Source organism: Dicentrarchus labrax, unplaced genomic scaffold (genome assembly GCF_905237075.1).
Source record: "Dicentrarchus labrax unplaced genomic scaffold, dlabrax2021, whole genome shotgun sequence".
In the NCBI taxonomy this organism is placed as follows: domain Eukaryota; kingdom Metazoa; phylum Chordata; class Actinopteri; family Moronidae; genus Dicentrarchus; species Dicentrarchus labrax.
This window is the reverse complement of record NW_026136715.1, coordinates 8,154,883-8,179,403: the sequence shown is the minus strand read 5'-3', so window position 1 is coordinate 8,179,403 and position 24,521 is coordinate 8,154,883. Positions and strand designations below refer to the sequence as shown.

Genomic DNA, 24,521 nt, shown 5'->3' with positions numbered 1-24,521 from the left:
AAGGCTGTCCTTAAGTGCTGTAGTCGACGCGAGTGCCAAGAGCAACGTCTATTAAGCACAATGATGTGTAATTAGATTGCCTGTAGTCATTTAGCGTGGCCACGGGCTTCCATTGTCAAGCCTCCGTAACTGACCAAGTTGAAAACCTTGACAGCATAGTGGAATAACTTAAAGTAACTGTGTTGGCAGTGGTCTTCAAATCTGTTTCTCACATCGACCCCCCCACCTCCTCCCCTCCAGGACCTGACAGAACTGTTTAGATGGGCTCCACCACCAGCCCATAATGTGCGCATATAAGAGGTTTGATCCACATCTCCGAGAAAATCCCCGCAGCTTTCAGCATCATGGTGCAACTGCTTGAAATCAGTTAGACGTGTCTACGAGGGAACAAACTAGCCCACAGGCTTTCAAATGTAAACTGACATCTGGACACTTGATTGATAGACTGTGCAGACGGTTACTGCTGTTTGATGTGTGTCAAATGTTTTATTGTTTGTTTCTAATAGGCTAGATTGACCCTGGAATTTCGTGGAAACAGTTGATACTGCAGTGGGTTAGGGTAAAAGCAGCCCTAAAATCAAAACAAAATAAATGCTGAGTCCTAATTGGCTGTTGTGATTATCTAATAATGACGGGTGGTATCAGTTGTATGAGACAGGCTAGACCTCAGCTATCTGTTAAGCAGACTTAGCTCTGGAGATATGTTTAAATAATAAAGGCCATTATAGAGTTATTAATTATTTTTTATCAGTGAGGAATGACATGTTTTATTCAGTGTTAAACAACTTTAATGGGACGGCTCAAAGACAATAATCACAATCTAATTAGTTTTTAAGTAAGGGTAAAATATGTAGCCTAACCTAATAAACATTGAGATCTTTTCTTTTTTTAACGTAATAAAGAGTCACCATCTTTTAAAAAAAAGCGTCATGCCAGACCTGCAACGTCTCTGGGCTGTTTTAAATTCACTGTAAAAAAAAAAAAAAAATATATATATATATATATATAAATAAATAAACCCAGAGAGAAAAAAAAAAAAAAAAACACGCTGCTGGTGTCAAGGTGAGGAGAGATGTGTTTTTCATCCCGGAGCCTCTCTGTCAGTCACCGCCTCACAGCCAATGGTAAGTTCGCCTCGGCCGGACCGACTCGCCGCTTGCTCCTCCAGTCCCTCCTCGTGCTGTCCTCGCCGTGCACGCGCGTGGTACCCACGGTCGTGAGGAGGAGGAGGATGTTGCGCGTGAAGGGGAAATGGCTGCCGAAAACAAGCCGGAAGGTAAGAGAAATATAATGGGATTAATTTACTAGTATGACCGCTGTGTGATTTTAGAACAGTTGCAACTCTGTGCGGGGAAGACACACGCGTGAGGACAAGTGGAGAAATTTGCGGTGGAAAAACGGCTCCGCTGTTTTTCCTCCGAATAGGCAGCTAAAACGTGGAGACATCACCTAGCCAGCTAATATTAGCTTGCATTCTAGCCAGCTACTATTCCCATCGTAGCCCACATTTAAAGCACGCCACGGGGACAAACAGTCAGCGTAGTTAAAGTACCGCGTTCGCCGTTTATTTTGCTCCGGATTCCGGTCAAATGGCGAGCAATTCAAGTTGTTAACAACAAGGCTAAGTTAATGACAACATGTCATTGGCATCGACTAACTTCTTCCCTTATTACCCAGCTTTAAAAAAAAAAAAAAAAAAAGAAAGAAGCGGCGTGGTTGTGTTAGTTTATCTGTCAACAACGGCTCTCGTCTGCAGACAATATTTGCAGCCTGTCTTGAGAGCATTGCGATAATTATTTGGACCTCTGTTTTAAAATGTATTAGTCTAGTTTTTATTTATTTGTTAACGTCTTGAAGAAGGGTCGCTCAGTCTCCCCCCCTCCTCCTTTGGAGCGCGAGGATTTTCTTTGGCATTCAGCGATTAGTGTTTGCGAGTCAGAAGTGATGTATTTTTATTTCTTTATTTATTTGTAACCGAGCGGATATTAACGTTATGTTTTCCAAATGCCAATTACACCACTTGGCCTATATTTGGTTTTAGACACGGGCATCAAATGCCCGCTCGACTTGCAATGCCCTATCGCACTTCAAATGAAATGCCATCACACCAGAGGAAGCAGGGGGGATGGAGAGTAGGATTTCCAGCTGTCTGCCCATTAAACTACTTTACACATAAGACAAAATGATGACTTTTTTCCCCCCCCTCCCTCCCCCTATCAGCTTATTTCTTACGGCTCACTAACTTAAAATGAAATGCATTAGACTTACTTATTTGCTGTTTAGTGGGATATTTTACTGCAAAACATATGCATAAGAGATCTGTTCTTATTCAGATAGGCCAATGGAATTTAGGCTGAATAATTAAGCAACACACATATGAAAATAAGGATCAGATGAAATACATCAATTCTAAAGGGACTAGTTTTTCTATCCAAATGCATGGAAGCTTAATACTTAAAGAGTATTTGAACTAGACTGAGTTACATATCTATAATTTCTGTTTCACATTTGACAAGGATGACATTCTCAGATGATGAAAAACTTAAAGCAACTTAGAAATGTGTTTTATAGGATGAAATGCTTGAGCATGTTAACCATATGTGCATGTTTAATTAAAAAGTGTTCTGTTTATGTTCATGTAATTTTGTTTATGGTCTCAGTTATGTCATACTTTTAAATGTTCAACTTTAGTTTTTTTTTTTATGATCAAAATTGAGCAGAATGATAGGTCATAAATACAGTGGCGTGCTTTTGTTGCTAAACTTGTGGTATTTCTATACTTATTGTTTTATATTGACTATCAGGCTGGAGCAAAAGAGTCGTACAAGACTTTCAAATTGGCTGCATAATTTTACAGAGAGAGCAAAAAAAAAAAAAAGATTTCTACATAAATGGTTGTGTCCAGCTGTTTCTTAGCTGTTCATACGGTATTGTTGCAGGCTTGGAAATTGAATAGACTTCTGTCAGAGTTTGGTGTCAGTAACCTCAAACACAAATTATTTTTGATGTAGAATTACTTTAATGTTTCAAATGAGTGTAAACAAATTGCTTCTGTCCATGTGAGGGGAAACGATAAAAGACTGGGAATTCAGTTGTTTGGATGTCAGTGTGCCAACCACTAAACAGAGTCCCACCAGGGGGTGGTATTGAGCTACAGAAGCACACTTATTATATGAGGGATCTGTCTGTGGCTATGACAAAAAATGAAGACATCTGGTTTTATGATAGTAATGACTTCACTGTGGTGTATAGTCCTAATGTATTCATCTACATAGCTGAACTTAACAAATAGGCTCCAGTTGTTAATCTCGGTGCCTCTCCAACACATGGAGCTCTCACTGAAAACCCTGACTTGAAAGTCCCATTGCTGAGCAGGTTAAGTTATTTTCAGTGTTCCTGTGAGGCCGGTCAGTGGAAAAAGGAGGAGGAGGAGCAAGGGGAGCATAGAGAGAGAGAGAGAGAGGGAGAGGCAGAGAGAGAGAGAGAGAGAGAGAAAGAAAGTGCTTTATACCTTCATATAAATGCGATGTCGTCTCATGCAAACCTGGCTCTTACAGCTTTTACATAGAGCTGTCATGCTGAATCTTTACTCCTACACCCAGTTTTTTCTTAGTTGTGGCTGTTCATTAATGTGGAACATGCTTTTTTTAAATGTACATCACCGTTACAGTTTTTACATGACATGTCCCCGGATGTCAGGCAGCCACTGAGAGAGCGGAACAGTGTTTCCTTAACCTTTTGTCCTTGTGGTATGCGGGCAGTGCTGATCTCTCTTAGTTGTTTGGCAGGTCTTATGATGGCCCATTACAACTGAGGGTTACATCTTGTGTTAAAGCCAGGGGCCATGACCCAGTCTCACTCAGTGGTGTAATGTTTACATCCTGGGGTATTTCTCTCTAGCCTAAATGATTGTCAGGGCCCTTGGGGGGTATTTTTTTCTCTTCACACTCATAAAAAGCACTGTGGGTCTGTTACTTTAAGTACAAGGCCTGGAGGGCACTGAAAAGACAGCCTTGAGATGTCTTACATTGAGACTGCTCTGGATAAAATTTTAGTCAATGTTCTTACGAATCTACCAGAGCAAATAGTCATACAAAATATTTCTGTGCAAGAGCCACATCTGAGAAATGAAACAAGCTCTTTTGTAAACACAAGCTACAGTACTAATGCTTTTGTGATGTTGGTATTTGGCACAAAAGGAAACACTGCAAAGTTAAATCTTGATGCTTTTAGCCTCTGAAGTCAGGGTGTCAGGTTTTTTTTGTAGACCTAGCACATCAGTGTGGCATATTTACACTTATTTAAAATTAGACAAATGCAAGGCCAGTGATGGAGGGGTTGTAAACTGACACATAAAACTCACACAGGTGTGTTAAATAAACTACATAAACCTAATGCATAATGTTTGAACTTCAGTAACAATGTAATCAACAAAGGCTGCTTTCTAAAATGTAGTGAATTAGGCCTGCAGCCTCAACTGGGCAGGAAGTAATATTTCTCTTTTATTTTCAAGCGAGTGCAGTTAAAAAAGTTTCATGATGTTATCATTTCACTCAAAGTTCAGGGTGAAGCAGCAGCAAAACATCAAGTAAGCACGCAGTCAGCCATTAACTTACAAAAGTGCTTGTGCAGCAATGGTATAAATATTTCTCCGCTGTTTTGTAAAGAAGGATGAATTTAACCTCCTCGTGATGTTGGACGACTTGCTCTCCCAGTTTTGTGTCGAATCAGGCGCTACATTTTTTTTCCTAGCCTCTTAATTGAATCAGTAAGGTGTGGATGGATGGGACCCACGTCCGGTCTGTGGTTGCTGAGACGTATCATTCCTAATGCCTGCCTGTAATAGACCTTTACTGACTGCTTTGCACGGCCTCCACTGATTGATTGTATTGATTCATCCAGTTTACCACTGATACAATAGGGAGTGTTATATCAAACCAGACCAGAGCTACAGTTACACTTATTACTGTTCATTTCTACAAAAATATTCAAGTCAATTGAGAACTTCACTGTTTTAAATGACCATAGACAAATTAAATGTGATTTATTTACATGATTATTATTAATATTTCTTATTATTTTTAGCATCATATTTTGAACAGATTTTGTGTGTTTTAAATGTATTTCAATATGCTGTCTAGCTTCTGTTGATATTGCTTGCATGGGGAGTTTGCTCAGTTATCACAGGCTGGGAGAATACTTCTTTTCCTCGATTTTCTCTACTTTTCTCTTTGCCTCCTGAAGGACTGAAGAAAGTTCGTAATCCGGATCGAATGTACAGATCAGCAGTGTGTTATGCTGGCCATGGTCCACCTAAGAGTATCAGTGATGACACAGAGACGAACAGTAAGAGTCAGTTATTAATACTGCATTGCTGCTCCAAGAGGCCACTAGCTGGCCAATCTATTATTCATTCATTGATTCATTTATTTACTTCTTGATTTCATCCGTCCCCATGCCCCCTCCTTCTTTTATTCTCCTCCAACACAACACCTCCTCCGGCTGCTCTGTTGATTGAAGTGTCTGCTTTACGGGATCACGCTGTCAATAGCTGAAGTGTTGTCGTTAACTAAGAGTGATTGTTTCAGGTTGAGGCCAGGGGATCAGGACCTGAGCAGACCCTCAGAGAGAAAGCTCACGTTTTGAGCCATCAATTACGGCCCTGTACTTGCCTTTTCTCTGCCTTTACTTAAACCTGAATTTGATTGGGGGAAATCAACCCAAGTAAACAACGTGACTCTAAAATCTTGAAAGATTCAATGACGTATGACAAAAATATTTATGCGTTGTTGGAAGAAAAAAAAGCACCCTGTGATATTTTTTCCTTCAAATGGATTCATCTTTGGCTTTGCCTCCCTCTCATTACATTTGTGCTCTATGAGAACTGTAGACTAGGGGCAAAGAACAAAGACAACACAACATCATAGCTGAGGTTTTTATGACTTGTAAAAACCAGCTTCTGCGGGAATTGCTTCAGTGCACTTACAAGTCTGTGTACAAGTGCTATTTTCTGTCACAACCAAAACAAATCAGTCAGAAATATAGGCCAAAGTCTTGACTTTATTTGTGGGTGATTTTCCCTTCATTCCTCTTTAGAAAATGTGTCTGAATTTTAGCCTCTGTCTCTACCCATTGAAAAAACTGTCCTCTGTAAAGCAGATTGTTTCTCAGCAGAAAGGAGCCCCTTCATTGTTAATAAATACACCAGTCTCTTCACTGCTGGAAGACTCTGTTGATCTAGACTAGAGACTGGGTAATTAAGTGTGCTCATGTATTGTCATTTCTAAATAGAGAGTCTAAAATCACCCCCAACCCCTTGTTAGACTCCTCACTGGATTTCTGTCACTAGGAGAGCTCTGCTGCACCAAATCTTTTTGGTATTTATTTGAAAGAGAATGTTTTGAGAGATTTAATGGGAGGGGACTGCTTGTGCAGATCTATGAAATAGGGATGCAGACTGTAACATTGTTGATAGACTTTTGCGTTACCCCCTCATGTGTGACAGCTGTGACTGACAATACGTTTTGCCAGTCTTGCTGTTTTCCCTCATGTTATTGCGTGGTATTACAGTATCCTGTACCCATGTCAGACACCCTGTTTAATGCGTTCAGCCTGGAGGTTTTTCTGCCTCACCAGGACACTCTGTAGCAGAATACAGCAGCTCAAGCAGGCAGGTAAACCATTGATCTGAGTAACCGTCTGAGTAATTGTGGGAGTAGTTATGACACAGAAAGAAGAGCTTTGTTTGTGTGCATGTGTAAGCGAAAGGGAGAAAGTGAAAGAGAACAAGAGCAGGAGAGAGGGAGTGAGAGTGAGAGACCTCACCTCTGCTCTCCTTGAGATGGGATTTTTATGGATGGGTGAGCTTGGTGAGGGCTGAGAACACATAAAGAGTCATTTTCAGTTTGTTGCAGGCAGTTAACCATGTGTGCATGTTTGTTGAACTTCCAGTAATAGGCCTAGGCTTTTTTTTTTTCAGCTGTTTGACTTTTTGACAGTCTTCCCTTATTATGCACTGTACTACTATAACCTCATGGAGCCATAGTGTGTCCAGGGTATAACCATTGCGGAAACAAGGAATCCTGCCATGTTGCACACTGTGCGTATCGTGTGATCATACCACAACTGCATCAGGAATTATGTTCAGCAAGATTCAATTGATTCTCTTACTGGCATTCAGCCTTTTGTTAATTGTTTGCACTTGGTGGAAAAAAAACACCTTTTGCTTCTTTTACAACAGCTGTTAGGTGTGTTGCAGGTTTTTTTGTAACATAGCAACGCCATGGTTAAGTTCAGCAAGACTTTTCTCTGCTTGTAGGCGGTTAGTAATTTCACTTTATGTAAGAGTGTTTTCGAACAGGCTGTAGGCCAAATGATAAAGGTAATTGGATTCTCAGTCCTACAATAACACATGGCTATTTTAAGCCTACATATTCTGCTCCATGTCCCCATCAAGAGCCATCAGGCGGTGGGGAGACCAGCCCCTGGACTATGGGCCAATCATTGTTATTACTGCCAGGGAAATTTGACACTGCTTATATTGCCCTGTGTTGTAGTAAAGCTCAGCTCAGGATCTCCCACATGCAGTAGGCTATAGACTCTAGTCTAATCAAGTTCTCTGTCCACTAGTGGCCCAGTACCAGTCTTTCTTGTTGCAATATAAAATAAAATATAAAGATATTCAAGACCTGCGGAAATTGAATAGTAGTTTGCCAGGTTTTGTGACGTTTCAAGCATCTTGAAATGAGTGATTTTGGACTTTCATGTAAAAAAAAACTATGACAAAATGTAATGTATTACACAGAGCGAAAGGGAAATTGATTTTTTTTTGTATGTTTAAAACTATATGGAGTTAATTAGAGGTTAATGCATTTTTTGAATGATTAATGTTTGCTTTAAAAATATTAAATGGGCCTGGAAGTCATGACATTTTGCCGCAAATGATTAGTGATGCAAGAATTTGGGGGTTTAGCTGAATCAAATGAAAGTGTCCTAATCTGAGGGCTACAGGGCATATATCCTATTACTGTAACTACCTTCGCAATAGTCCCCTGCTGGTTAAACTCCTTTTCCACCTTTACTTCTACTTTCATGTCTCACAACCAGATTGATCGCTTTTAATTGACGACATGTCATCAGTTGACCACTGCACCTTGGCTGTCTGAGTTCACCTCTGCTTCACATTTAACAGCATTCTTTCTTTTGTCAAGATTTTATTTTGTTCATCTACCATCCACTCCAAGTCCACTCTGTCACTAGACTGGTTTGACATCTCCTCCTGTCGATCTGGTCATTACACTTAGTGCATGTCACATCCCACGTTCCAGTTGTGGATTGTTTAATTTCAGATACTAAAATTTGGATTTCTCATCATGTCCAGGCATTTCAATAACTATATTTTCACATCCATTTTAAGGAAACTGCATGCTGTAGAGACTGTTCCTTTCAAATCCCCTGCTACAGTTGCAAGTACAATGATTTAAATAAGAAGTGATGTTTTACTGTTTTTGTTCCTTTCACTGTGACTGCAGAAGTGTATGAGTGTTCTTCTGTCCATATAATACAGGGATTAAGGGATCAAAATATCTGCTGTTTCTTCAAAAGTAAACTTTTGGAACAAAACCTGGGTGCATCGCCTTTAAAATGACTCATTTTGGCAAATAAACTGAGTTCCCTTCATTTAAAATATATCCACCATATTGGCAAATATGCAAAAAAGGCAATTACTTCATGATGTTAAAGTTATGGAGTTATGACCATCATTAGGGTAGAATTTTGAAAGGTTTGCTATTTCCTTTTTATAGTCAATTTTGTTATCTACGTACAGTATCAGTAACTACTACTGAGAACTTTTTGCTTTGCTACAGTTCATGTGCAGCAGATGAAGTATTGAGTATGAGTATGTTTCTGTTTCTGGTAGCTTGTAATTTCTCACCCCAGTTGATGAAATATGTCTGAGCTAAGCTCATTTGGCTAACTGGGCTAATTTTGGAGCTAAACTCTTAGGGGCATTTTGGTCAAGCCCAGTGGATGGCTGTCATCCAACCTAATGATAACAGACATTGCCATAGGCCTAATTCAGTTTCACAGCACTTTTTACTGGACAGAGATGAGAGCCAAATATTTATCCACAGAACTGTTAGTTCTTCTGTGATTCACCTCCACCATGTTTCAGGTATAGCTACAAAAGAACACATACTGTTACACAGCTCTTCACATCCTTAAACCATATTAACCATTGAACTGTTGTGGAAAATGCTTGCATTCAAACTGTTACTTTGGATATGCACCGCCAGCAGCGATTTGTTGAATGATCTATCGCCAAAACATTAGCTTGCAATTTCTCCACAATGTGGGCACAGATTAAAAAGAAAAACTGTCACTCCCAGAGCGCTCTGAGACAGAGACGGAAGAGAGAGGGTTTTGCGTTCAGGGCTCGGATATTGATTAAAGATTTGTTTTTGTCAGCCTTTCCAGTCTCATGACCCTCGCTCTTGTCTCTAGGGTGGGGCTAGAGCAAGCTAGCATGACAGATACCCTTAAATTCGGCCCAAGTGTTTGCTTAACAGCCAGGATCAGTGATAATCCAAACATCAGCACACAGAAATATATATCTTTATACCCATTCGACAGAGGGTGATGTGAATTATGAACGGGCATGCACAGGCTGCCTCTGTTCAGCACACAAATGGCCAATGATGGCAACATGAAAGCTGCAGACCTGTAGTCTCTGTGTGGAACAGAGCTCCTCTCCCTGTTTAGCCTTTTGTATGTGAGCTCGCTCATCAAGACCTAGAATGTAATTGGCTCCAGCGTGCCAGCTCAGCTCAGCACATCCTCTCATGTAACAAGCTCTGGTATCAGCCTGTCTTGCACTTTAGTGTTTTACAACCAAATAGTAGTTTTCTGTGTATCCCTTTCTTGGCTAATGTACAAGCAGTCATTAAGCCTGCTGTTTAGACTCCAAAATAAATATTAAACCTAACAGGAGAGTCCACAGGAAATGCAAAGAAGTGCAGTTCCTTTCAGGCTTTGATGAGCTTTTGGTTAAAAGCTACATTTACATTTTCAAAGCCCAGTTTTTGTGAGTAATTTGTTGTTTATGCACTGATCAAATCAGAAAATTTGATTAGGAAGAGCTTGTCTATATTCTGTAAACCTATTCCGAAGCTGGCATCCAAGCTATTCACCTGTCGGTTGTTTTCAGCTGATGCACAAACTACAATATATGTGGATTTCCATGCCACAGTGGGCTGATCTTTAATTAGTAAGAAATACTTTGTTGGAATGCTCACAGTTCGTCCTTCACATCTGTGGAAATGCCCGGTGGAAGGAACAGTAGACACACAGCAGCTGAAATATTATTAGTGTAGATAAATAGCAGCTGAAAGAATGAAACCGTTTAGAGTTATGAGAGCTTAATGCTGTAGAAAAGAAACCTCAGCACTCAACAACAGTTACGTTGAGTTCTCCTTTGTGTGCTTTGAGAGCCTCCTAAGAAACGTTCTTGTATAAAAACAAGGCCCCTCTCAAGTTAGACAAGGACTCCCAGATTAGAGAAGGCCGACACTGAACATCTGAAAAAAAAGGAGCCACATCTAAAACACATGGTTTATTTAACAGCATAAAGCACAGAGCACTGTGTGAAACATGACAACAGTTGTTCTGTTTCTTCAAAGAAATACAGTCATCCATATCTGAGATAGATAAAACCTTGAGCACAGGGGGCCTCTGTATAATCTGATGTTAATGTGCTGTTGGCTGTCAGAAAGCGTCTACTGTATATGGACCATGTGTATATGAGTCAAAAGACTGGACAGCTTCCTGGTTTGCAATCGTTATTTTTTTCCTGTTCATAGTTTAGTGTCATTTTAGATGTGGAAATTAAAATTTCTGAACAAATAATGACTATGTCACAGCAAAAATATGTCAAATAAATGCAACAATTAGTGTTTTGTTCACTGGTGATGCTGCAAACACCAGGACAGCATTTCATGCAATAGTTGGCTTAATTTCGATATTTTAAAATGACATATAACAGGTTTATTGCTAAAATGCACCTATCTTAATACATATTTTATGGCTGAGGATCAGTAGATATATACTGTCATTATACTTACTATTTGGTTCCAAATCTTTTGCACTCAGTGACTGTCTGAAATCCATGATCCATAGACATCAACAAACACTTGGCGTGTTCCCTTGTGATGCTCTGCCAGGCTTGTACTGCAGCCATATTTATTTCTTGCTTGTTTTGGGGCCTCTTTGCTTTCAGTCTGGTCTTCAGCAAGTGAAACACATGCTCACTTGGATTGAGGTCAGGTGACTGACTTGATTAGTGAAGAGCATTCCACAGATTGGACATAAAAACATTTGGGTTTCCTTGTCTGTATGTTTAGGATCATTGTCCTGCAGCATTGTAAATGGGAGACTATGACTACAAAAGGCTATTCTACACTGTTGTTAAAATGTAAACACCATCACATACTGAAAGTCTGTATTCATGGAGAAAGACTGTACTGTATGTCTTTTCTCTGTGCATTGAGATTAATCTAATCTAACCTTTGAGGAAGGTTGCAGGGGGGTGACGGGAGAGATGTGAGGCAAAGGCTGTGTGAGGTAAAGGGACAGGTGCATGTTGGTGTCCTGAAAACAGCAGTAACTCAGTTTCTGTAGTTTAGTCAGCAGTTGGAACCACAGCAGTGGATGTGGCACACAGCTCAAGGAGGACTTCACAGAGTCATAACTCAGTCAAATCTGAACACACAGATACACAGATACATATATGTTTAGATTTTGTGTTACTTTCAGAAGGATATCAGGATCCATCAACATAAACATTCATAAATTTGCTTAAAAATAATAGAAAAAAGAAGCACCTCTGAACTGAGAATTATAATGTTAAATTAAAAAGAATGAATGTAAAATTGTAATGTTAGCCCACAGCAAATTCATTGACTTCATGGCAGTATTATACTACTATCAGCTAATAAAACAGGTGAAAAGTTCAACTATGCAAAATATAAGAAAATAAGAAAATATACTTATAATATATATAATATAAATATAATATAAATATAAAAGTTTTCTATTTTTTTGAGTATACGTTTACATCATTGAATGTATCTGATGGGAATTATTCTTCTATGTCTCAACAGTCTGAATATTTTTCACATTCAGTACGTTAACATGCGCATTAGTAATCTGATCAATCCCTAGTTCCAGCAGTAACCTGATTTCAGAAGCTTCCATGTAAGGTTAAGGGATTAAAAGAAACCCAGTTAACACCTTGTTAGTCCTGCAGTGTTTACACAGGTTGCTCTGTTGCTTGGGGGTTTGTTAGATGACAAATACAAGACTGGCGTTTCAAAGTAAAAGACATGTTGCAGTTGTGTCAGCTTTTCATGTGCACAGCATACTGAACTAAGGTGTGTTTTGCATAGTTTGGGGATCCACGGCAGAGAGAATTGTAGAGCCAATGATACTCTGCACAAAAACATGTTGTGCACTGTAATTATAAGGTTGTGAAATGATAAAAACCAGAGAGCTTTTATTGCTTTTGTCAAAATCCTCTATGATGTATATTCTCATCCCAAGTATTTTAGCCTGCTGGCAGATTGAGCAGACGTATCCCCCTATGGTAGATTTCTATCTCGACTGTCAGTGCGAAAATCCTCAACATACTTGAGACATATTCCAATTCAGCTCCGTCTCAGTGGTGTCATAGGAGGGTGTGCCAGGGGGCAGCACTGAATCCTGAGTAATCTGTGCAGAGACAGACTTGCCATATGTATCTGCTGCTAATGCTGTCTGTCGGCTGCAAAGAGAAAATCTTCAGAGCACATTTTGTAGGATGGGAGACGGCTAAGACTTTGTACTGACCCGTACTGCGTCTGAGTGTGGGTCCAATGTGATTTTCCATTTGTGAGTGGGCTTCAATATTGAAGGCCCTAGCTCTTCTCCACCCTTTTATTGAAAGACAACAAATCTGTGGCACTGCATTAAAGCTAGAAGTGCTCACCTGGTAGAAAACATACCACGTAAAAGGGAAAGTCTTTACCACAGTGGCCCGGGTTTGAATTCTGCCGAGCCTTTTAGCTGTAAGTCACCCCCTCCTCTCTCCCTTGCCTTTCAAGCCTCTTTCTTCTGTCACTATCTGAATAAAATACAGCAAAAATACAAAAATAAATAAATAATAATAATTTTAAAAAAAGCTACACTACAGCCTCTTGCTTGTTTTAAGCTGATGCCATATAATAACAAGTCTGCACATAAAAACAACTTCCTTTGTTCTTTGGTAGCTCTCTGATCATTCAGTTGCAGCGTGTTTTCCAGTTCTGACAGTGAAACTGCTCTAGTTGTACCTAGGAGCAGATGCTGCATGTGATTCTTAATTGGGCGAAGCGAATGATTACAGATACCTGTGCAGCTCATATAAAACAGAGTCTACATGCAGAATTACAGGTACAGATGGAAATTGTAAATGCTACAGATCTACTCATGCGTTCCTTTGGGAGCGATGATGTTCCACCTTACGCATTACACTCAGAGGCTCCAAGCCAGCTCCATCTCTGTGGACCCACTGTGTCCATTCCTATTGAATTTTCCATATGGTGGTTTCTGAGCAGTAGCACTCGGTTCTTGCTGTGATGTACAGCAAACTACACACAGTCTTGTTATACCCTTATAATCAAGTGCACCACTGGCTTATTTGTATTGGCTTTAAAGTGGTATTTTGCTTTGGTTGAACTTTTTCTATTTTTTTCCCCCAGTCAACCATTGATATCAGCTACCCCAGGGATCCATAGTCAGCACTCATATTCAGGCTTTTTCTCTGTCTCACCCTTTACTTATTTTCTCCTAGTATCCAAACCTACAGATATATGTGAAAGAATGTTGGTTTATAGTTGTAACATATTTTAAAGCTTTATTGCAGTATTTTTGTTACCTTTAGTGAATTTATTTATGTTCAGTCCACACACATTAAAAATTAATAATAGATTAATATACACATACTGGAACATTACCTGGATGAACTAACTCTACATCCAATATTTGCAGTGTTAGAGTTTGTAAATGCATTAGAAGAGTGGTATATACAAAATATTAGATGCTCACAGTCTGTGTGAATGGGGGACAGGAATAACCTAAACTTTACTGGCAACCACAAGAAAAGCTCATATTGTTTGCTTGCTGTGTTTTAGATGATATGGATGGTGGGATATTTTCTCAATGATACAGTCTTACATAAGTCTCTACTGGCCCTTTGTAATGAAACATAAGCCTTTTCCACACAGACTTTTCTGATGTTGATGCACCTGATATTACTTTATTTTTGACTAGTACAGTGTTGTCTTGAACTTAAACAGGCTTCCTCTGTCATGTCACTATGATTGACAAGCACTGCTTTTTTGCTTTTAAACTCATTGTTAATGATAAGATCCTTGCTTAGAATATCCTCATTTTATATGTAAATTGCTAAAATGATTGCCACATAAGCCTGCATCTAATGCTCTGATAAAAAAACTCCCCAAGACTATAATAGGATTTTTCATGATATTATAAATTCAACATGTTTTTTGTCCCTAAACAAATATAATTTGTTCACACTTAAGCCATCTGCATATTTGAGCAGAAAGAAAGCAATAGAATGAGATCAACATTTGAATGCATCCAAGCATGAGGGGCGCCTTTAAACCTTACTGTTTTATAATGCTTGTGAACTGGTTGTGAAATGTAAATTCTAGATTGAACGGCATACATTATGATGTAAGCATTGGGCCTGGTAATTGTAATTATTTCCCTGAATAATATACCACATTCTGGCGTGCCGCACACAGATTCCCATACTAAATCCCCATACACTATAAAATCACTCAAGGGTGTTTATTGTGTCTAAATAATGAATAGACACAGCCTTTACAAGTTGACAGTGAAAAATTTCCGGTGAACTCCCCTGATAGAATGCATTTCACAGTAAAATTATTTAGCTGAGCACAAAATAAAAATGTATGCAATACTCTATTCTTAAATTAATTCCCTAATTCAGTTGGGGATAGTCATTTTACAGTCAGCATTTTGCTGCAGAGAGACTGATAGACTGATAAAGAGGGAGACGAGCAAGGCAATAAGGTATGAAGCCTGTGCTAAATATTCTGTTTTGTCTTGCTCTTGTTGTAGATGAACATGGACATTTGAAAATATACCTGCCCAAGAAGCTGCTTGAATGTCTACCAAAATGCACCTCGCTGCCAAAGGAGAGACACCGGTGGAACACTAATGAGGTAAGGCCACCTGTCCTAATCACACCACTTTCTACTCAATCCATCTCTTTACAAAGGAACCCATCCATAAGACACGTTTTATTCTTTCAGGCCTTTTTCAGACGGCTTTGTAAGCCGTGTGAACTCTCTTCAGAACAACAGAACGCGTTTGCATTAGGTTCCCTGATGATCCATCAAAATATCACTGTTGGAAAAATAAAACTTTCTCTTAACTACTCTTAGTTTACATGTTTAACTATGTCACGTGAATCATGTGACATATTTAATGTATTTAGATATATATTAGTTTTAATCGGTTCACTGGTGTTCCCCTTCAGATTTCAGCCAATTCAATTCAACATGATTGTTTTAACTGTATGAAAGGGTTTTTCATGATTTATTATTTTTTATATGTTTTATATATAATTCATTTTACATTTATTACATATATTACATTTAGTGCAACTTCAGAAACAGTTCTGAGCACTAAGGCTCTGAGCTTAACATTGATCTTCTTAATATTGACCCAAAGCTTTCGCTGGTATTTGTTTTTAGCTGCATCACAAAAATGTTTCCCTACCACAGGGAATTCATTCATTCATGGATAGCTGGACCTTTAATGGTGATACAGTATGGTTTTTGCTCAAATGTAGGATTAAACCACGCAATTAACGAAATCTTATCCCCCTCAATCTTTACGCTTAAATTGAGAGAGTTGTTAAAGTTTGTTTTATCTTGTAGTCTATGTTTACTCTGAATTTATCAATGCTCATTCTGCAGGGAAACCCTGTTTGGCAAAAATCAAAGGTTAATGTCAATTGCATGTAGAGTTAAAAAACTTCACTGCTGCTGTATTTAGCAAGCATTGTGAGGGGCTCTCCATGCACACGTAAACATGTTTAACATTGGCGCTGTGATAGCTCAAGGTGTCTCACATTTGATATTTGCATCACATTAGGGAAGATAACACACCACTTTACATCTTCTCTCTTGAAAATCAAATCTGAAAATGCTTTGCTTTCGAAAGAAGATGTCACAGATGCCCTTCGCTATGGTTTACCTATTTCTTTTCCTAAAAGCCAGACATTTTTAATGATTTTTTTTAGCACTTAATCATTTTAGAAACGTTGTCTTGTGTTTGTGGAATTGCAAATAGAAGTATTCCAAAAATATATTTTATAGAGGAATGGGAGTCTCCTGAAAATGTGAACTGGAGAATTAGTTACTGTTGCCTAAAGCTATACACACATTTCATTGATTGATCATTGAGTGGATCAACGTATACAAAAGTTTTAAATATCTTATACTTTATTTCCCAACAGGGACTTATTGTATGTTGCTTCATTTGCCTCAGAACTCATTTGCCAACCTGCTCTTTTTCTCAGGGGACAAGTTGATGAATTTATCACTTTCATTTCCACTACTGATAGATGAAAAACAGTTTTTATAATTTCTGAGAATAACTGGTGGTAATTAGGCCTAAATACGCACGATGACAAATCTTAAAACCAATGTGCAAAAATCAACCATCCATGCTTTTGATTAACACATTGTGACCATATAAATATAGTCATCTGCAGTGATGAAAGTTAATTGACTGAAAAACAACCAGATGATAAGGCACCAGACAGGCTTGTTTCTAAGGAACAGGATATTCAAAAAGGCAATCTGTCATTAACATACAGTTAAATATTATTTTACACGGATTTTGTGTAGTCAATATATTTTAGAAAATAGACAAAGGAATTTATTTATCTGCGGTACCGATGTGGATCTTTAAAAATAGACACAACTACAGTGGTGATTAATACAGCAAGAAAAACACATATTATTCATTATACTTACACTGTACATCACCATCCAAGTCCCCATCCGTCATATCTTTGCTCACTAGCCCTGCCCCAGTTATGAAAAAAAAAGTATAACGCTTGTGTGTTTCTAATTGGTTGATGTTGTAACTTGTTTGCCCTGTCTGACCTGCATTGTGCTGCTAGCAGTCTAAATTAATTAACATGGCTTTGAAATTGATCTCAAAATGTAAGTCTAAGCATTTGGTCGGGATAAATGCTGTCGGCTACAGTTGTTAGCATGTCTTGTCATTTATTACCAAATTTAATCATTAGGGGCATATTTCAGGAAAAACACCACGTTGTGTTACTGGACTGCAGATTTGTGAATGTTTGGCGGCCTGATAGGATATTGGACAAAATGAGCAAAAAAAACATGGTTCTAGTGGTGTTGTGGTATGCATGCCGATAGCGTTTTACAGGGTTGAAGAGAGCAAGGCAACCTTTCCTAAAATCAAGGTCATTCTTTTTTGTGCAGACCATGCAAATCAGAGTGTTTGTGCCTCACTGGTGGCAGACAGGCAGGAAGGGAGGGATCAGAGAGGCTCTTGTCGGTGCAATTGTGTGACTCTTAGTGAAAGTGACACCTCATAAATTCTCTGCATATTTCTGGCCCTAGCTCAGCATGCTTAATGCAATAATTTGCCACTTTTTACATTTAAGGAATCTCAGTAGTCTGGTTGATTAGAGTTACTAACGTTTATTTGATATTATGTATTTTGCCTAGTTTGGTGACTTTATTTTTGAAAACTAGTGATGTTGGTATGATGGGCTTTCAGATAATATAACATGGAATCTCCAGCAGACATGTCAGAGGTCCACAGGTTGTTCAGTTGATTCATTTTTACAGTAAGGTGGATATTTAGAAACATTCATCAGTTCATCTATTAATTGATTGATTGAACAAAAATGTATCTGCAGCTATTTCAAAAATGAAGTAACTGTTTAAGTCATTTTAAAGCTAAACATTCTCTGGTTACAGCTTCTTAAGTGTGAGAATTTGCTGCTTATTGCCGACTTTCCAAAAAAGCAAATGATTATGTTAACTTAGGTGACTCTTCTACAACTTCGACTTACCTACAAAACAGCTGTCATAATCTTTTTTTCGGTTTATATTAATTCACTTAACACTAACATTTATCTCTCTTCAGTGTAGCCAGGTTATTATATATCTATTTTATTTGTATACATTCGCATATTCGGTGGACCTCCGAGAAGACACTATTTGCAATTTGCATTCCTGATATGACTGCAAAACTACTTGGAAGTCGCACTGTATGTAGGAATATTCATAAAGGGTTTATTGTTCCTTTACCCTGCCGCCCACTTTTTTTGCAGTCGCACATTATTTGCACCTTGTTCAAATATGGGATAGTTCTGTTTCAGTTTCATTCATGAAGAGGTACACACTTCATTTTACCTGTGGTGGAAGTGATCGAGGATACAACTTGCTGCTTGGAAACTTTAATCTGGAACGAGAACGAGTGGGGGTTGTGGTGCTGCTGATGAGGTGAAGTGAAGCTAATGCAGAACTATTCATTTCTATCTCATTCTCATGATTCCCCTGTGTAGTTTCATGAGAAGAAGGTGTGCCAGAATACATTTCAAGCATTTACTGGAAAATTAGATAAACCAATCGAATAAAAATTCAAGGGAGGGAATGTGAGTTTAGAAGGTTGAATGGTACTCACATCATTGAATCATGAGCAGCGTGCAAGGTACGGATATGCTGCTATCAGCCGTCAAATTATCAATGGGAGGGAAGTACCTGGCAGTGCTTGAGAATTTACTGAGAAAAAAAACAAGGTATTGTTAAAGAAACACAAAAGGGAGGTCATGATTGGAATGTTTTTTTGTGGAAATAATCAGTGACATTTCTGTGATTTCTCCTCTGTTAAAATAAGACAAGATGATAGCCCACTGTATAGTGGGGAAGTTTTTACAGCAAAATATGAATACTTCCAAGAAGTCTATATTTACCTTGTTTTCGTAACTGCTCTTTCAGCCATTGATGTCCCCATGTCTCTCAGGTAAGACACAGGAACAAATCCTCAAAGCATTCCTCTCAGGTCTGCAGCCAAGCGCTATTGTCTGCTGGATGCTCTGGCACGATGACCTCTATTTTGCTAGACATTTCGGTTGAGATTAGAATCTTTTTAAAGAAGGACATCTCACGCAGGAACGGCTTTAGGCTTATATCCTTTTCAAGATCAAACAGAGTCAGCCTGATGTTTGGTTACGCTGGCATGAAGGTTGCAAGACTTGAGATGTGCTGGAGAATTGCAATTTTACCAGTTCTATTTCCAAGTTTCTTGCACTTTGGTTCACTTTAGATTATTATAGGATTGAAAGCAAATATATCATTTGTTGGGAAACTACCAGTGAAAGAATGGAGCTGATTTTATTTGGGCTAGACTTTTCAGCTATTCAGTTTGAGTTTGCCCCATATCTATGTACTTCTGTAGTAGCTCATGGACAGAGTTTGAATGACAGCATTTATGACTTGCTGCTGGAGTCCTGAGGACAAGCACGAGCAATATTTTCTCTGCTGCAACATGTTGGATTAGACGCCTCAGTGTTAGCCTGCTTGTGGACATAAACCCTACTGCCTCAAATGTGTGATATTATAAAGCATCGACAAACAGTGAAAATTTGCCAATTTTGGAGAAGTGACTATTTTCTAAATCACTCAGTTTTAAAAAGCAGAGGCAGAGGAGTACAGCATGGAGCCTTGGTTGAGGGAAGACACTGGGCCTAAGCTGCTGTGACACCCTCAGCCTTTAATGAACGGCACAACGCTCTGAGTACTGTGAGCTCCCACTCAGCTTAGAAGGGACTGCTTCTGAACTGGTGCTGAACCAAAACAGACAAGAGAGCATCAGCTAAGGCCTCCACCGGCCTGCTACACATTTAATGCCCCTGTTGTCAGGAATAATCCTCTCTGCCTCACGCCACCGCCAGCAGCAGCACAGCATGGCACCTACATGCAATATGCCGCCGCTCAGGACAGAGCAGGAGCACCAGAAACATTTAGTGGACTCACCGGGCAGTGGGTGTAATAGGCAGGGAAGCAACGATCAAAAACCACAACAAATGAAATTAAAGGCGAGATCGGATAAACCTGAGAGACTGTCAGTAACACTATAAGATAGGTGTTATAATGACAAGCACAATTGGATGCAGTGTGGTGTAATCATTCACTCCTTATCTCTGACTAAAACATAATTTGTGTTAACCCGCTCCATGCCGCTGTGTTATCTTGGTTCCTGCTGTTATGATTTTACACAATACATTCCCTTGAATACAAGGGTAATGAGTTTTTTTTATTAATTCATCTGTTCTTTGAAAATAATAATGACTCTTTTTCAGTGTTATTTTTCAAACTAAAATCTTTTAATTTAAAATATGATAACACAAGAATTGTTCTGCATCTCTTGTGTGTAATGGAGATCTTTCCCAATGAAAGGGTCATTTCAGTATACTCTAAAACTAAATGAAATTTAGTGTGCTTAGTTTGTGCGCACAAATGCGAATGGTCCAAAATATCATGTGACTTAATTTATAAGTCCTTCTGGTTTGTATTTCCACTTTACATCTTGTTTTCCTCTGAGCATGTCTTCTTTAACTGTGACTTGCAACAGAGTTCTGCCCAGGAAATTGGTTGGCGGAGGTCCAGCTAGTCAATAAGAACCATAAGCTAAACAGCATAGCGCTGCTCTGATTAATCACTGCAAATCAATGTACGATGCTGAGCTGAATTAGACAGATCATGACGCAACTAATCCTATTATTAATGTAGTTACTAAATGACAGTTTAAACAATGGTCCCACTCATTAAATACATGGCCTTTGTTGACTGCTTTACCTGAAGCTTAGTAAGCCTAATATTATATTTCATAAAAATATAATAATTCCTTTTGGCATTAGCTCTTTATTTCAGGCAAGGTGAGGCACCTCTGCTACAAAACACCACAGGAAATCCTGTGCAACCTCCTGTGTGTTATTAAATTGACAGACCTCAAGTTATAGTGAGTATGCCTGCATTTATTTACCGCACTATATTCAACACCAGCCCAGCCTTTACAAACAAAACAAATTAGATTGAGTGTGGAGTGTACTGCAGGCCAAAGACTTAGACTTGAAACTTGAAGCTAGAACATCCTTTTTGGAAAGTCTTGACCTCATTAAAACACCAGCTGGATAAAAGCTTTCTCCTATGGATTAGAATGACGTGTAGTAGATATATCTGGCTACCCTGGTCCAATTCGACAGGTATTTTGATATTTGATACATTTCTGTCATTATGCTACCGAACCTGAACTGTGTGTTGTTTTTATGGACGCCGGTGCTCTGAGAATTCACCTAATCGAACTCAAGGTCATGCTTGATTAAATGTTTATCTTCATTTGAGCTCCCTGCCATGCATGGCTTTCTCTGTGGAGAGTAATTAAAATGACTTCCCCCAATTGCAAATGTTTACAGAAATGTTCATTAGCTTCTCTGGGGCAATCAGTGGAAATTAAAGGTCATGTTTGTCCATCTATCTGTATGTTTGTGTGTTTGTTGTTGTCGCTTTTTATTTTTATATTCTGGGTTAGATGCACACCGTTAGACGTGCACAATGTTTCTTCATTTCAGGTGCTGAGAATATGTCAATGAATAAAGTAGGTGCAGGGCATCCTGTGGGGATCTTTTCTAACCACGGCTCTGATTTTATTTATATCAGCTCTTCATTGAACTACTCAGTTGAGGTTTAGATGGCAAAATGCCTCCACAATTTATTCTGGCTGCTAAGAGAGCACAGTTATTCAGCCACAGTGTTGCAGTGACAACTTTTCACTACTTCTTTTCAAAGTGTTTTTAATAGGAACACCCAGGCTAATTTATGTCTGTGTGTTGACTGTGTGGAATGATCAAATACTTTCATCTTACTATAGTTTCCACTCCTTCACTGTTTACTAAATATATTTCATGGTGCTTTTTTCATCCTTTGGCTGGTGAAAGTAGAAGATAGGAAGATAAGGAATTGGTAGAGTTTCTTTGGATGGCTGACTTCATAGTAACTTCCTGTGAGCTTGATAGCTTTGCTGATTGCTAGTGTTGTAGCGTACTGTGAAGTGTCAATTGCGAGGCTTCGGTGTAGTGAGGCAGTTGTAATAGGAACCCACCAGTCAGGTCATTCAGGGGGTCCTGCGTGCTACGGGGACCCTTTGCTTTTTCCTCTGGATGTGCACATCAAGGCGGGGGTCCTCAGTATCCTCTGAAGACAGGGGTATCCACTAAAAATTGCATGACCTCTATTGTAGCAGATACAGGTCACTCCACCTCCTGTGGGAAGCCTCTAAATTGAACCCAGCTTGTGTCTTCGATTTCTTTCCAGCTCTCTCTTCCTCTGCTTTCCCTTCTTTACTCTTATCTTCTGTCTCTTTCCCTTTTCCCTCATGTGTTCACTGAGCTGCAAAGCTATTCAGGTATAGACGGAAAGATTTCTACCTTTTTCTCTGAATTGCTGGGTCAGGATTTTTCTGTGCGGAACCATTTTGTAATGGAGTTTAACTTTATTTACTAGATAAAGGAAAATGAGTTCTGCATTTGATGTGTGCATCTATGCTTCAATAAACTGTTATATTGTTCCATATACAGTAGATGATCATATGAGTGAACTGCCAGCCATGAGTGGGATTGAATGGCAAGAGTCTACATTATCATATTCACTTTCATGATCCACCCTGTAATCTAAGTAGCCTCCTGGAACTTTTAAATGCATTTTGCAAACTGATATGTTTTTTTAACTGAACCTTTGTGTACAGTATAGTATGTTTTTCCAGTGGTGGCACTGGAGCTACTAAACATTTATGAGCTCTTCATCAGGCTGAGAGCTTGTCCGTAACGATAACTTTTTGGGGCAACTATTTTCTTTGCTTTCACAAATTTAGGATGATGATTCAGTGACATTCATGTATATAAACCTTCTTAATCTAGGAAAGTATCTCTAGGAAAGTATTGTATCTATGTGAGTTTGAGGAGAGCTGTTTAGCCTACGTCTGCTGCACTGATAACTTTGTTCATTCTTAAATTTCTCAGATAATTTGATATTCAGAAAGTCTGTTTTTAAAAAAAGAACATAATTTGAAAAGAATTTGTTTTTTTTAATCTCCAGCAGCAATTAACAGATATGAAATTAACAACAAGCGGTTTCTAACCATTTAAATAGAGAAGAAATTATAGGAAATTGGCCAAAATGGAAACAAAAGGAAAACCAAATTGGAGCTTGGAGGAAAAGCTGCTGCTCACAGAGGAGGTACATCAGAGAAAACATATAATAAAAGGGAAATTTAGTACCACACTGACAAGAGTAGACAAAAAAAGATGCATTGAGAGAGATTGCAAACAAAATTAATGCCATCTTCACTCTTGTCGGTTGTACCCTGTGGAATACAAAAAAGTGGTTTAACATTCTGTCAGAAGGGTGTCAGGAGATTGCAGCTTACAAGAAGGCCGCTGCTGCAACTCGTATGCTATAATATTACTCTATTCTGAATTATGCATATTACTTCAGATAATGTATTGTTCATGACCAGTGCTATATTGTTCAGCGTGTGTGCTTAATGCTTTGGGACCGCCGCCTGTACAATCAAGTTTTTCAGGTTGACATCATATTTAAAAAAAACAATGTGAAAGAAGAACAAGACACAGTTTTATGTTCTGCAGTGTAGCTCAAGTAAAGTAGCCTTTGTAGGGAATAAAGTTTTATACCCCTACGCCAGGATGCAACAATATAAATAATGTGAAGTCACACTGACACAATAGATGACACAGTGTAGGGAGAACGGTTGTCTGTTTGCAATAGAAATACACACTTGAATGTCTGTATTTACAGTATATCCTCTAAATAATCACTTACATCCAAACCTGTTCCTTATACTCACAATCTGCTAATTGTTTAAGCCTATCAACCTTCATCCCTTCATAAAACCTAATAAGTAAAATCATAGATGGACTCCTCTCAAGTCTTCTTTCTATTGGTATTTTCTTCTTTACTTAGGCTGTGATAGCTTTGCACCTCCTTATCAGTCAAACATCTCTTCACACTTAGTGCTGCCAGTGCAGCATAAAGCAGCTTTGCTCAAACGGAGCCTCTAACTGGGACTAAGGTAGCACCTGTGTTTATAGTGTGTGTTTGTTAAGGTGTTTGTAAACATTGACATCACACATTTAAGTTTTCAGAAATGTGTAAAACTACACTCAACAACACACACACATACATTAATTTTCCTTGAAATATCATCAGACCCAAGTGGTGACCCTTCCCTTTGCTGCAAACAGATCAAATACAAATAGCAAATGGTACAAATAGCTAATATAGATGATAAGAAAAGAAATGCTTTGGATCATGTAGGCTAATGCATTA

At 38.8% G+C, this 24,521-nt stretch overlaps 1 protein-coding gene across 1 annotated transcript in view; it reads left to right on the top strand.

Annotated features, from left to right (window-relative positions):
- The first annotated feature begins 1,069 nt into the window (after positions 1 to 1,069).
- Positions 1,070 to 24,521, top strand: part of camta1a (calmodulin binding transcription activator 1a) — a 274,592-nt gene continuing 251,140 nt past the window's right edge. Inside the window, exons 1-3 of the mRNA XM_051424831.1 lie at positions 1,070 to 1,276; positions 5,245 to 5,346; positions 15,181 to 15,284. Of these exons, the coding sequence (XP_051280791.1) occupies positions 1,252 to 1,276; positions 5,245 to 5,346; positions 15,181 to 15,284 (231 nt within the window). The 5' untranslated portion in view covers positions 1,070 to 1,251. The remainder of the gene's footprint in view (positions 1,277 to 5,244; positions 5,347 to 15,180; positions 15,285 to 24,521) is intronic.